Here is a 14940-nt window from a genome sequence, read left to right as displayed (position 1 = left end):
TGAATTCAACTAGAAGTCAAGATCAAGATAAAATTCTAGTTCAAGATCAAGATCAAGATCAAGATCAAGTTCAAGATTAAGATCAAGATAAAGATAAAGTTCAAGTTCAAGATAAAGATAAAGTTCAAGTTCAAGATCAAGATCAAGTTTAAGTTCAAGATAAACTCAAGATCAAGCTTAAGAGCCCTCAAATTATATCTGAAAAGGCAAATTCAGAGGAATCATAGAGATTGTAACACTCACACTTTAAATCAATAAAACGTTTGTTTCGATATTTTTCTGTTCTTGATTATTACATTGTTGACGCAAATTTTATTGTCTACACTCATGTCTGAAATTTATTTATTTTTGACAAAATGTTATCTTTTGTCTGTTTTAGTACATTTGTTTTTCTTTCGATGGAGTGATACAAGTAGCATTATCTTCAATATTATTAGAGTCTTCTCTTCAAAAGAAAAATCATACATCTCATATATGTTAAGTCACTTGCTTTAGAAGTTGTTAGTATCTTAGCAAGACTTGGATAAGTATTAATAAATTGGTTGTCTTGTAGAAAATGATAATATGACAACACTCTTATATTAAAATAGATAACTTACATGCTATTAGATGTTATTTAGATCAAATAATATTCATGTATTTGTACAACCAACAATTTCTTAACAATATTGATTAGAAATAATAAATTCATACCAATATTTAATTTTACTCAAATATCTCCACATAAAAGGGAAATTATATCTTACATGTACATTAATAAAAGAATAATCTCATGAGTTGTAATACTAGGATACATAAGTGCAACTATTGCACTAAGTTATGATATGCTTTAAGGGGTCGTTTGGTAGAGTGCATATGAATAATGCCGAATAGAGTGTATTAGTAATGCTTGCATTTGCAATGCATGTATTAGTTATGCTTGCATTAGTTATACATAGATTATTTTTATGCATTGTTTGGTTTGATGTATAAAAAAAATAGCATGCATTGCATAAAAAAACTAATTTACAAAGATACCATCCACTATTATTGTAGAAAAGATGTAAAAAAGGGTTTTGAGGGGCAATTCGGTCTTTAATCATGCTAATGTATGCATTAAAATCATTGCATTGCTAATACCTAGAAATCCATGGTAATAGCAATACACAACTTAATACACAATAGAGTGTATAACTAATGCAAACATTAGTTATACATAGGTTGGAAAAGAGTACCAAACAAGGTACTAGTAATACACATGGCTCATTAATGCATTCATTATTTTTCCTAATATACTCTACCAAACGACCCCTAAGTGTTTTCATGAGATCAAAGTTATTCTTTCTTTATGTTAAGCGATCTCACAATCATTAGAGTACTCAATTAAATCGTTTTAAGACTTTTTAAATTCTTCAAGAATTTGCATATAACATTCACCGTCTAACTAGATGTAACAGTTATTCATTCTGCATGTTCAAGTATTTCATCAATTGTCATGCTGAAAAAAACTTCATTGCATCCACCACATGAGAATATATCTTCATACAATAATGTAAAGACTTTTGCAAAATAATCTATGCTATAAGGCCTAAGATATACTTTATATCTTGGGTTATATGTCTGCATAATAAATTTTTCGTACCTCACTTACATTATACCTTGATCTATGGACTATAAGTCCAAAGCATCTCTTTTCTGAGTGAAATAAAATATACTACTTGAATTGTAAATTTTATTTGACCAATCATTTATCAATTAATACTATTTGACAGATTCAAAATCAAGATTTCTTTATTATCATTTATCGTTATGAGCATTACATTATATCAAAGGTACCATTGAAAATCATTTTGAGATTAATTTCAATACGGCATAACTTATGAGCATCATTTCATTTATCCTCATTTTCAGTTGCCTAAATCTTTGCTAAGGTTTTATGAAGTATTATGTCAAAGTACTATTTTAAAAAGTTTTTGATTCATTATTTTGACCATTTTTATCATTTGCTTTTCTTCTTCTTCCGTGAGTTTTATCTTTATAATCGATTGATCTATCATGCTACATGGGAATTATTAACTCTTCTTCAAAGGCCTTTCATCAAAGCATTATAACTTAATAATAACATAAGGTTAGTAAATACATTTGACAATTGACTTTGCGATATTTTTCAATTAAAATTATCTCTTGAACTTCAAGTTAACATTTTCTTAAACGAGGATCTAGAAAATTCTTTCATGTATTACTTTCCGCTACTTAGCATCTCTTTCTTATGTTAAAAAATTTAACATATATTTAATTTTTATTTAAGGACTCATCTTTATATGTTGTGGTTCAATAATTAATTTATATGTGCACATTCAAAATATTTAAATGAGAATTATTTGGTTCCTGATCTTGAACCAATAATAAAATAAAAATTGTTACTTTTATGCATACAAGTGCTGTTACATGTTAAATAACACAGCTAAAACAAAAAAAATATTTAGCAATTTTATTCTCATAACTAATAATTTATCTAAACTAGAAACATACAATTTCTGCTATGCCAACTTGTTTATAAACCAACATTATCAACACAATTTTAAACTGGAACCATGCCCTTCATTAATAATTTGTGCAAACGATCCTGTAAAAATCAAATTGCAAGTTGATATCGTTCACACATCTGACCATATCATAGATATAGTTATTAAAATCATATAATAGTAAGTGATCCACATAAAAAGTGAGCATGCTCATATTCACTTCTTTTTTTTATGTTCCAAATTTGAGGCACCCTAATTTTAGCTGATATAATAATCAATTTATCAGGACAACGAGTGATAAATTTGTATTGTATCAACTTATTTAACTCTGAAGCATGAGTTGTTACCTTATTTTAATGCTATTAAATATTTTCTGCAATTGTTTTTGGATAGATTAGCAAACTAGTAAAATATCCTAATATAATTATTAAAAACATCCATATTTTATAAATATTTGTAAAAATGTCAAAATGTCAATATTTTAGAAAATATTGTGTTTCCTAATTTAGTTCCTATTTTATCTCACCTTAATTACACGTTTTTCAGCTCATTCGCTCTCATATGTTTTAAAAACAAGAGTATTTTCTCTCTCACTGATTTCCTCTTCCAATTCTTATTCATCTTTCAACTCCCACTTCTCTCTCTTTCGTTATTTTCATTTTTTTTCTTCAGAAATTGAAAAATATATCTCTAAAGATATTCACAACAATTCCTTTGAATAAGGTATGCATCTTTATCCGATTTTTTGGTGTGTTTACTGATTTTTATTTTTATTTAAATTTTTAAAATTTTTTGTTTGTAGTTGAGTATTAAATTGACCAATTTCGTTTAGGATTTGAAAACCACAAAATCACTCTCTAATGACCTAATCCAAGAGGATTACAAGAGGTATCCAACTTAATCAATAATTTTCTAGCGAGTTTCCATCCTTTAATCTATGTATTACTCAATAAATAGAGGATAATGTAGGATCTGATGCTAAAATGATGAAAGAGAGACGATCGAAGAGTTGGTGTCACTCCCTGAGGCTACCCCCTTGACGTAAACACGAGACCTAGGATAACGAGTGACCCCAAGCTAACCCTGAAGCTGGCATATCATAAGCATACTAAAACAACTGAATAAAGAGATACTATGTGGAAGCTAAAACAGTAGATAACTTAAAGTGGGGAATATCCAAAACTGATCTAAATATATAAAATGTATTACGAGTCTGGTGATATTGAGCAGTCACTCAAAAGCTAAAGCTGAATCTAATACTATGTCTGAAAAAGCCTCTACTGACTAGAGTTGCTGGGACATGCCCCAGCTAACTCTAGCAAGACTGGAAACTGAAATAAAAGACTGAATATGAAAGACATGTATGTTGTCGTCGAAGCATGAGAACTCACCACTGAAGCTGGTGAATACGGATCGAGAATCGATATATGTGTGATCTGGATGCTGAATACCTGAACCTATATCATAAAATGATGTAGCACAGAGTATTCGTCAGTACTTGGAATGTATTGAGCATGCATGCTATATAATATAGCTGAACAAATATATAAGCTGAGCAAAGCATAAAGCAATGATATAATATGAACAGTCTGTAAATGCTGAAATATAACTGAAAACTGAGATAAATGCAATGACCAAGTACTAATCATGAACAAAATATGCTGAAACTAAATACTGACGTGTAAACTGAAAGCCTGGTCATATGCACTAGAGTCTGACTATGGGAGCTCCTATTAACCGACATAAAAACACGTGATCTAAGCATGGAGTCCGATGTATACGCCTCATCGAGAGGACCTAATATACCTTGCCAGGGGTATAAAGGCATGAATGACGTGATCACTAAATTTGATACCCACAGAGGGTACTTATAAACCTACATCGGCACGTACTTCTAGGACTATGAGGGTATGCTAAACCCTAGTCCAACTTTGTGCTAAGTCTATTCCCAATTGGAAATGTGTATGACACAACATAACTGAAATACTGGATAGCTCAATATTCTGACATATAAATCTGAGAATGCAACATTTAGGTACTGACAATGAAACATTCGAAACTGGAGCATGTATATATGTTTATTTGACCTAGAAATTGTAATTCATGAACTAAGAGAATCTACACAACTAGGGTTCTGAGTTTAATGCAAAGAACTAAGCAACAATTTCACTAAGACATGATAATCTGATTAAGAAAACTATAACAACTAATTCATAACCAATATCTAAGGTTTTAGAAACCCTAAGTCTAAGCAAGATATAACAAATCAAGAATCTAACTGAATTCTAGGGACCTAGTGGATGAAAGGAACCCACTAGTGAAAACCCACATACTTGGTGACAAAATTCATGGAGAAATCTTTTGATTTTGGGGCTGGAACTAAAGAAAACCTGCTATGTGTCCTTAAGAAAAATCGGCGCCTCTTTCTCTTTTATTCGTTCTAATTTTTGGTGAGTTTAGAGAATAAAGGATTTAGGTAGGTTTTGACTAAGTTACTAGGCTTAAACTAAGTAAAATGACGTAGTTTAGGGGTTAAACGATGTAGTTTAGGTGTCCAACACATAGATGAAAAGACCAAAACAACCCCAACTTAAAATCTGATGGGGGCCTTCCACGGACCCTATGATGGACCGTCAAAGGGACCACGACCCGTCAAGTGGGTTGTGGTCTGTTGGCCAGTGGCTATTGATTCTAGGGAGGGTCAACTAAGAGCCATACCACAACCTGTGTGAAGGACCACAGACCGTGAAAGTCACCATAGTTCTTCACTTGGGCTGGGGTTTGCTGGCTTAGGACGACGGGCGCCACCATGGATTGTCATCAAAACCCTGACCCGTGGACGACTTCGTGGGCTAATGCCTGGGCTGGGTTGGTTCTTCTTGGATTACAAGAGCTTTCCCATGGCTCGTGAAGGGTCCCATGGTCCACCCCTTTTGGGAGGGTGTGAACCACGGGCAGGTCGACGGACCGCGGTTCCTTTCACGGTCCGTGAATATTGCCGTGGTTCATCAATTTTTTTTGAGTTTTCTGCTGAAAGTCCATGTTTGATTTTTAGGTGTTACAATATCTCCCCCTTGGGAACATTCGTCCTCGATCGAAGCCTAAACTAGCTGAGTATGTAGGGAAAGAGCTGCAATCCCTACCACTAAGTACTAGAAACTGATACTTGGCTGAACTAAGTTCCAAGAACATGCAAATATGCTGAAAATGCAAGAACAACTGAAAGAACATGATACCAAGACTCAATTTACGCAAGAGTAAACTGAGAGACCGGAGAGGAACTATTACCTCAAACTGGATTGGAATCGGAAGGAAAGATATAAAGATACTTGGCCTTCATAGCTGCTTCTGCTTCCCAAGTAGCTCCCTCTATGGTTTGACTCCTCCACAAATCCTTCACTGAAGCGACTTCTTTATTTCTTAATCTACGAACCTGACGGTCAAGAATCTCTACTGTACTTCTTCATAAGTGAGACTATCCTGCACGGCCACACTCTCTAATGGTACTATTGATGTCGGATCACCCACACACTTCTTCAACAATGAAATGTGAAAGACTGGATGGATCGCTGCTAGTTCTGCTGGCAATTCTGACTTATAAGCCACATTACCAACCCTTTTCAGGATTCAATAAGGGCCGACGTAACTAGGACTGAGCTTTCCTTTCTTGCCAAATCTCATCACCCCATACATGGGTGACACCTTCAGGAAGACCCAATCATCGATTCGAAACTCTAAGTCCTTTTGTCCTCACATCTCCATAGGACTTCTGACGACTCTGGACTGTCTTAAGTCTATCTCTGATGAGCTGAAATTTTTCCATAGCTTCATGAACCGAATCAATCCTTATCAAGGCTACTTCACCTACTTCAAACCAACCGATCGGGGACCTGCATCTACGCACATATAAGGCCTCATATGGGTTAATCTGAATACTAGAATGAAAGCTATTATTATATGCAAACTCTATAAGAGGTAGGTGATCATCCCAAATACCCTTGAAATTGATCACGCAAGCTCTCAACATGTCCTCTAAGGTTTGAATGGTACACTTTGTCTGACCATCCGTCTGTGGATAAAATGATGTACTGAGATTTACCTTAGTACCAAGACCTTTCTAAAACAATTTCCAGAAATGAGAGGTAAACTGAGGACCTCTATATGAGATAATAGACAAAGGAATCCCATGCAACCTAACTATCTCATTAGTGTAGATTTTAGCGTAATCCCCCGCTTAATCTGTAGTCTTGATAGCCAAGAAGTGAGCAAACTTAGTAACTCTGTCTATTATCACCCAAATGGAGTCATGTTGTCTGCGAGTACGAGGTAAACCCGTAATGAAATCCATGTTTATCACTTCCCACTTCCATGTAGGAATGTTAATCTCCTAAGTCATACCTCCTGGTTTCTGATGTTCTACCTTAAATTTTTACCAATTATTACATTGGGACACAAAATCTGCTATGTCCCTCTTTATGCCGTTCCACCAAAAGGCTTCCTGCAGATCACGGTACATCTTAGTGGCACCTGGATGAATGGAATACCTGGAGTTATGGGCTTCTGTAAGGATCTGCTGCCTCAGTTCACCAACATTAGGAACACATACGCGACCCTGGTAATGAAGCACACCATCTCCCCCTTGGGAGAAAACCTCTACTTTCTGCAGATGAACTGCACCTTTCAACTGAAGCAATATAGGATCACTATCTGCTTGTTTTTCCTTAACCTCTGCTACCAATGAAGATTTGGATCTATTCTAAGCCATCACACCACCATCTGACATGTCCGTAAGACCAACTCTTAAGCGAGGAAGCCGGTGAACATCTTTTGCTAATTCCTTCATTTCTTCCTCAATATGTGCTATACTACCCATATACAGTCTGCTGAGAGCATAAACCACTACATTGGCCTTAACTGGATGGTAAAACATATTCATATCATAGTCCTTGAGGAATTCAAGCCATCTCCTCTAACGAAGATTCAACTCCTTCTGGGTGAACACATACTGGAAGCTCTTATGATCTGTGAACACATCTACTCGAACACCATATAAGTAATGTCGCCAAATCTTTAGGGCAAATACTACAGCTGCAAGCTCGAGGCCATGAGTTGGGTAGTTCTTCTCATATACCTTAAGCTATCTAGAAGCATAAGCTATGACCTTACCTCGCTGCATTAACACACAACCTAGGCCGACCCTGGATGCTCGCAATAAATCACATAACCGTCTGAACCATCTAGTAGAGTCAAGACCGAAGCTGTAGTCAACCTAGTATTCAGTTCTAAGAAGCTTTTCTCACACTCATCTGACCATTGAATTTGACCTTCTTCTGAGTCAACTTGGTCAATGGGGAAGCTATGGATGAAAATCCTCCAACAAATCTCCTGTAATAACCGGGCAAACCCAAGAAACTTCTGATATCTGTTGGAGAGGTGGGTCTGGGCCATTGTTTCACTACCTTTAGTTTCTGAGAATCCACTCGGATTCCTTCGCTAGACACCACATGACAAAGGAAAGTGACATACTCTAACCATAATTCACATTTGCTGAACTTAGCGAATAAGTGGCGATCTTTGAGAGTCTACCGAACAACTCTCAAATGAGTCACATGCTCCTTCTCACTACGAGAATAAATGAGGATATCATCTATAAAGACGATAACGAACAAGTCAAAATACTATTTGAATACCCTGTCCATTAAATCCATGAAAGTTGCAGGAGCATTTGTTAATCCAAAAGACATAACTACAAATTCATAATAATCGTACTGAGTTTTGAAAGCTGTCTTCGGAATGTCACTATATCTGACTCTGAGCTACTGATAGCTAGATCTGAGGTCTATCTTAGAAAAGTAACTAGCACCCTGAAGTTAGTCGAATAGGTCATTAATCCTAGGGATGGGGTACTTATTCTTGATTGTGAGTTTGTTCAACTGCCGATAGTCAAGGCACATTCTGAGAGAACCATCTATCTTTTTCATGAACAACATTGGAGCACCCCATGGAGAGATACTAGGTCTTATGAATCCCTTATCTAAAAGGTATTTCAACTGTTCTTTCAATTCGTTTAACTCAACTGGAGCCATTCTGTAAGAAGAATCGAAATGGGCTGGGTATTTGGAAGGATATCTATTCCGAAGTAGATTTCCCTTTCGGGAGGAACTCCAGGAAGTTTTTCTAGAAACACTTCTGGAAACTCATTTACTACTAGGACTGACTCAAGAGTTGGGGTTTTAGAGTTTGAATCCTTAACCCGAACAAGATGATAGATATACCCTTGGAAATCATTTTTCTAGCCTTAAGGTAAGAGATAAACCGACCCATAGGCACTGAGCTACTATCCTTCCATTCTAAGACTGACTCGTTTGGAAATTGAAACCGAACGATTCTAGTTCTACAATCGTCTGAGGCATAACAAGAATGCAACCTATCCATGCCTAGAATGATATCAAAATCTACCCTTTCTATCTCTACAAGATTTGCTGAGGTGACTTTCTGAGAGACTGTGACAGGACAATTTTTGTATACTCGTCTAGCTATCACTGGGTCACCAATTGGAGTAGAGATTGAGAAGGATTCTGAAAGAGTTTTTGGTCTGACACCGAAGATTACTGCTATATAAGGAGTTACAAAGGACAATGTACCCCCTGGATCTAACAATGCATAAACATCTAAGTGAAAGACTCGTAACGTACCAGTGACCACATCTGGAAAATCTTCCTGGTCCTAGCAAGCCTAGAGAACATACAACCTATTCTGGCGCTGAATGACACCTGTACCAGACGAATCACCTTGCTGGTACTGCTGGAGCTGTAGACTGAGTCCTATTGTTGTTACCTTCTTTTCCCTACCTGGTTGAAGGGAAATCCTCAACCTATGGCCAGACTGACCACACCTAAAACACCCTTCCTTGACTGCAAGACACTCGCTCGGATGGTTCTTACCACACTTTGGACAATTTGGGAAAGTCCTATTACCTGAATTAGTCCCCTAAGACTTAGAGCCTGATGCCATACCTTTCTGATCTTGTCGAAACCTGGGGTGTGACACCCCGTAGTCTAGTAGGACAACTATGGCTAAGTTAGAGGGAAACAAGCCAAGGGAAAAAGGCAAGGGCCAAGCTTGATAAGACACTGCCCCATCTTCATGACCACCACCACGGTCAATGGTGAGGACCACGACTCGTGGTGTGGTCCATGGTGGCTAGGGCAGGAGCTCCCTATGGGGCTGCCTTAAGTTGTCTCATCTCCACGAGCCATTTCACGGCCAGTGGTGAAGACCACCCCTCGTGAGAAGGCTCATGGTGATGCCTTCACCCCTTAGAGGCCAAACCAAGGTGGCCTAGCCACTGGAACAAGGAGCATGGGCAGGACCACGGCTAGTGGTGAGGACCATGGCTCGTGGAGCCTGCCGTGGAGCCTTGCACTAGGCTGCCCAAGTGGGAGCTTTATGGGAAATTCCAATTGAAGGGGGCATTAAGTGAGGTCATTTTGCCTAGACTTAGTACACCTATATAAGCTATTTTAACCCTTTTAACTCACCATTCAAGACATTATTTCAAAAACCCCAAAAGAATCCCAAAGTTCATCCTCTCAAATATTACTCTCTCTAGAACTTGAAGAAGAAGAAAGAGTTGGAGCTAGGGTCAAGACCAAATCTCTATTCCTCAAGATTTTGTGGGCTTTGTGATCAAGGTATGATAGCTCTTCATTGATTTCACGTAACAGGACACTTCTTGCAATACTAAGTACCAATGATCGTTAGTCAGTAATATAACCCAACTAAGTGAGTTGGGGTCAAATCCCACACGGAGTGGTACGTGCTTAAGATTCAAGAGCCAAGTACAAACATGTTCAAGTCAATCATAGGTAAAAACATTTAGGAATAAAAGCATGGTTTCAAATTAAGGGTGACACAAGTGTCAACTATGGAGGGGGGGGGGGGTTTGATTATAATTATCAACTACAACAACAAATAGCACGAAATTAACAAGTATAACGACGGATTCTTGGGATGTGATTGGATTATGGGCTAAGGTAGACAAATGGGTAATTCCAATTGATAGTAAATAGTTGCAAATCAGTGAATAAGCTAGACTTTAGTAGGGATAAACTTTATCTCAAACAGTTTACCCCGAATCAAATTGGTTTCTCTCGAACACCAATGAACAACAATTAAGAACAACCTTCGCTTTAGTCCATTTACTCTCTAGCTGAATGTGTGGAAAATCGTTTAGGATTCACTCTCTTGAGTTGAACCCATGACAACCCAATACCCACAGACCATCAAATCAGTAGTCTTGGTTTTAAAACCTCTCTCTCTCGCAATCCAAAAACACGAAGTTAGAATTGCATTTGCAACTTCAACCCTTTAAATTAAACCACAATTACTGATCGAAATCACTTTTAAACAATATTTACACTATAAATTAACAATACCCAGCAGCTAAATCAACCCATTATCACATAATCACACCCCAAGAATTGGGGTTTTAGCTAGACATCATAAAAAGATAGAAATCGTTACCAAATTGTGTTTCCATCAACTGGGTACGATTATTTTTGTCTTTACAAAGGTCAAGGTTGAAGAATTTCAAAGACCCACTTCCAATTTCTCAAAAGCGAAAATCTTCAAAGCTAAGGAAAATATTGTCTCAATACTCTCAGTTCTAGAACTTCAAAAACTGATAATTAATAAAACTTGGATATTATAAAAAACTGATACTAAACTAGAAATTTAAAAATGTATTTATCGTCGCCAAAAATATGCTGCGAAGGACCATTCGACGTAATATGTCGGGATCACCAATCCACTCAGCGATCCGCCCTTTGGTCAATTCTATCACCTTTTTGCTTTGGCCTTCAACATCTTCAAGTTCTGTAACTTTGGGCGATCTAGCACTGCATCGCGGAATCGTTCGGCGACTCGCCGATTGCTTCTTTCTATTGCTGACTTGATTTTCTCCTTCATGGCTTGGCACGTTGGAACTTTAGGCGAGATCATGGCCACTCGGCGACTCGTCCAATGGGTTAGGCGATCATCAGACCTTTTTTTTTTTTTTTTTTAGCTGCCTTGTTCCTTTTTGCTCATTTGTGTCCATGCTTTGTTCCTTAATCCAAATACCTGAAAATCAAGGATTTTATTAGTTATTGGCCCAAAATATGCATTTGAGGATACTAAATCTATTAAAATATACCCCTAAATGAGTCCAATTTGTGGACTCATCAATTAAACTTTTGCTTTTTCTCAAGTAAAACTCAAGTTTAGCAGTTCAAAAAGGATGTCTCAAACAGTGCTACACAAGATTCAATCATGATGCACATAAAAAGACTCAACTTACTCATGCAATGATCAATTGTGCACTGAAAGATTCAAGTTGTGACTCACCATTACCAAAGAATCTCAAGCTCACAATACTTGCTTCAAATGCAAGTTCAAGCTCAACAATGGTGTTCAAATGCCCTCACACAAAGGACCATTCCATATCCACACACAATGGTTCAACGATTTAAAGCTCTGGAATCAAATGTAATACTCACACTTACAAAGATGAACACAATGCATGATTTCACTCATAGGTTTGTCCTTATTTTCCAATCAACTCTTGTTTCAGCTCACTCAAGATCAAAAAGGTCTTTTCAAGGCTTGTAACGGGGCTGAGTGCAAAGGTATGGTCATTTAGCTTCAATGGCTGCAATCCTCATGAAATGTGGTGTGAACAACACTTTCTTTCCTTTTCTTCATCATTCTCATTCATGCTCACAAGTCTCCCCATTATTCAACTTCCATTGCCTGTTGGATGCCCCATTTTCTTTGCACTTTCACAACTTTAGTCCACAACTTTTTCGTTCTTTTTATTTTTCATTCTTTCTTCGTTTTCTCTTTTCTTATATGGAGGGGTTCCATTTTTCTCAAACCATGGGTCAAAGGGGACTTTCTTGCACTTCTTGATTTACCTTTTCTTTTCACCACACCCTAACTTAGGATTTTGGCCTAAGTTGGGTATTAAAACAAACCACAAATCACAAGGATTAGGGGTGATGGATAAAGAAAGGTCACAATTTCATCAAGTTTCTTCCAAGAAAAGGTTAAGGCTCAAAGGGTGTTCAAGCGGAGTTCACACACTCACAAGGTAGGCCACAAAAAGAGGTATAATGTCAAATTGTTTCGCACTCTTCAAAGTTTCCTAAGATCATATCATGAGATTGCATCACTTAGTCAATCGGACCAACGGGGCAAATTCCAGGTGTCATCACACATGGTTCACGGTAAGCTCATTACAGAAGGCATTGACACCAATGTCAAAAAAGACTCCACACTTTTGCTAGTGTGCTGTGTTCATCACAAAAGACTCAATTTGATACGTAGCTAGTCATGACGAGATGCAAAAAGTTCACATATTGTCTATGCAACTTCAATTGGCCTCATCGTAGCCGCACATTCATTTTTGTTCGATTATGAGCACTATTCAACTCATAGGTATTGATCAAAACTTGATACTCAAATTTGCAAGAGAACAACCACATTCAAGCAAAAACAAGAGGTGTCAATTTTTTTTCCGAAAGGGTCCAAAATCATTTGCAATTAAAAACAAGGATCCACAAGCTCAATCATCCAAAAATGCAGTATTAACACAATTTATAGCTCAAAACCCAAATATATACACAGAACAGTCATCACAAAAGGTCACAAAAGGTGGGCCTCACCCCACCATAAATAAAAATCATTTGTCCTCAAATGCAAGCAAAATAATATCCAAAAGTCAGAAAGTAAGACAGAGAGGGAGGTAAAGAGGGATCTTGTCTAAATAGTCGCTCAATTTGTCTGGGCATTAGTGCCCGGTATGGTGCTCAGAATTTGGGTATTAGTGCCCGGAGTCACCTCAGAAGGAATAGCAGTTGCACTAGGGTCAACCAAAGGTGTATCCACCAAAGAAGCCTGCACAACTGCATCTACATGGCCTCCTCCATGTCAGTAGGTCCCTCATACGAAGCCTCCTCAACAACCTCAAGCATCTCCTCACCCGTCTCAACTTCGGACTCTGGATCAGTTGTCTCCTCAACTCTAACCTCTTCTCCGGTGGTGGACGGAGGCATCTCTATCACATCTTGAATCTCCAGCATCCCGAAAATCATGGACATGTAGGTGGACTTCAGCTGATCCACATCACTCCTTAGTGCATCAATTGCGGACTTTAAAGCCGTCACTTCTTCGGTGGCCCCTTGGCCACACTCACACACAGCTATCCTAGCCGCAAGGCCATCAATGGTAGCGCTCAATGGTGTCACAACATCAGTCAGGACAGTCTGAATCATGCCCAGAATGGAGGCCTCAAGTTTGGCAGAACCACGATCGACAAAGTGGGCAAGTTCCCCCATCCGGAGTAATGCGGCCTAAGTGAGTGGGGTCTAGGAAACAACAGTAACTCTGGGAGACAACGTAGCAACAGAGGAACTAGGGATATCAGAAGGAACAACACTAGAAGTACCTGAAGGCTCAGGGGCCGGAGTAGGCAAGGGTGCCTCTGCAGGTAATAAGTCAGTGTCCACAACCGGGGAAGAGTCCACCGGGGTTGCCTTCTTCTTCTCCGCCTGATCCTTTAAATATTCCACCTTGATCTTCTGGATATAAGTAGGGGATATGGGAATCACTTCCACATCCTTATTTGCATCTCTAGGAACCTGATCTCGTCTGCACAGCTCAGTGATCAACATCGGATAAGGGAGGGAAGTCTGGCGCTACTTGGCCCTTATGGCTATCTCCTGCCCAACAATCATACCCAAATTTATGTGCTCTCGTGCAATGATCGCCCCAAGACAAGCTGCCCTTGTGTGGTGAAAGACGGATTCATTCTGGGATGGCATAACAGTACTATTGATAAAGCCAAACCAGTACCTCAAAGCTACATGTAGGTCCCTCTTTTTTATCAGGACCCCTGCCTCTAACCACCTTGGAGTGCCTTCACATATGAGAGAGGTGAGCCAGATTTTTATTCTCTCAAAGGGCTTAGTTTTCATCCTGTACTGGTGACCTTCAACAATGTTGTTAGTGCACTCCAAAACCTCATTTATAGTAGTGCTGTCATACAACACTTTCTTACCCCGGACAACTACATGGTCAACTAGTGTGAATGCAGCTGCCTGCTTCTTTCTTTATGGTATCAATGCTCCATAAGAAGCGTAGAACTCTCGCACCCAATTTGGGATATAAGGACCTCGGGGTCGAGTGAATAACTGGAACTTGTGTGACTTTATGCAGCTCATTATCTCCGGATACTTGTCAATGATCCCATCAGTGGATAGACGCTTCTTCTCGCTGAATGTCCTCATTCCCTCAGTCTTTAGTCTATTCATAGACTTGGGAGGAGGACCTTGTACTGGTGGTGCTAGGACCATGGCATGTGTTGTAGCTGGAGTAGGAGAAGTGGTGGCCTGAG

General features: G+C 38.3%; 1 protein-coding gene across 1 annotated transcript; it reads right to left on the bottom strand.

The window, feature by feature from the left end:
* Positions 1-13456: 13456 nt before the first annotated feature.
* On the bottom strand, positions 13457-13882 carry LOC125828849 (uncharacterized). Its single transcript, XM_049508170.1, has one exon. The coding sequence runs from the start codon at positions 13880-13882 to the stop codon at positions 13457-13459; it is 426 nt and encodes a 141-aa protein (XP_049364127.1).
* Positions 13883-14940: the final 1058 nt, after the last annotated feature.

This window comes from Solanum verrucosum, unplaced genomic scaffold (assembly GCF_900185275.1).
Source record: "Solanum verrucosum unplaced genomic scaffold, falcon-dt-bn FXZP01000198.1, whole genome shotgun sequence".
NCBI classification, from domain to species: Eukaryota; Viridiplantae; Streptophyta; class Magnoliopsida; order Solanales; family Solanaceae; genus Solanum; species Solanum verrucosum.
Note: the sequence above shows the minus strand (reverse complement) of the source record. Positions and strands in the feature narration are given on the sequence as shown.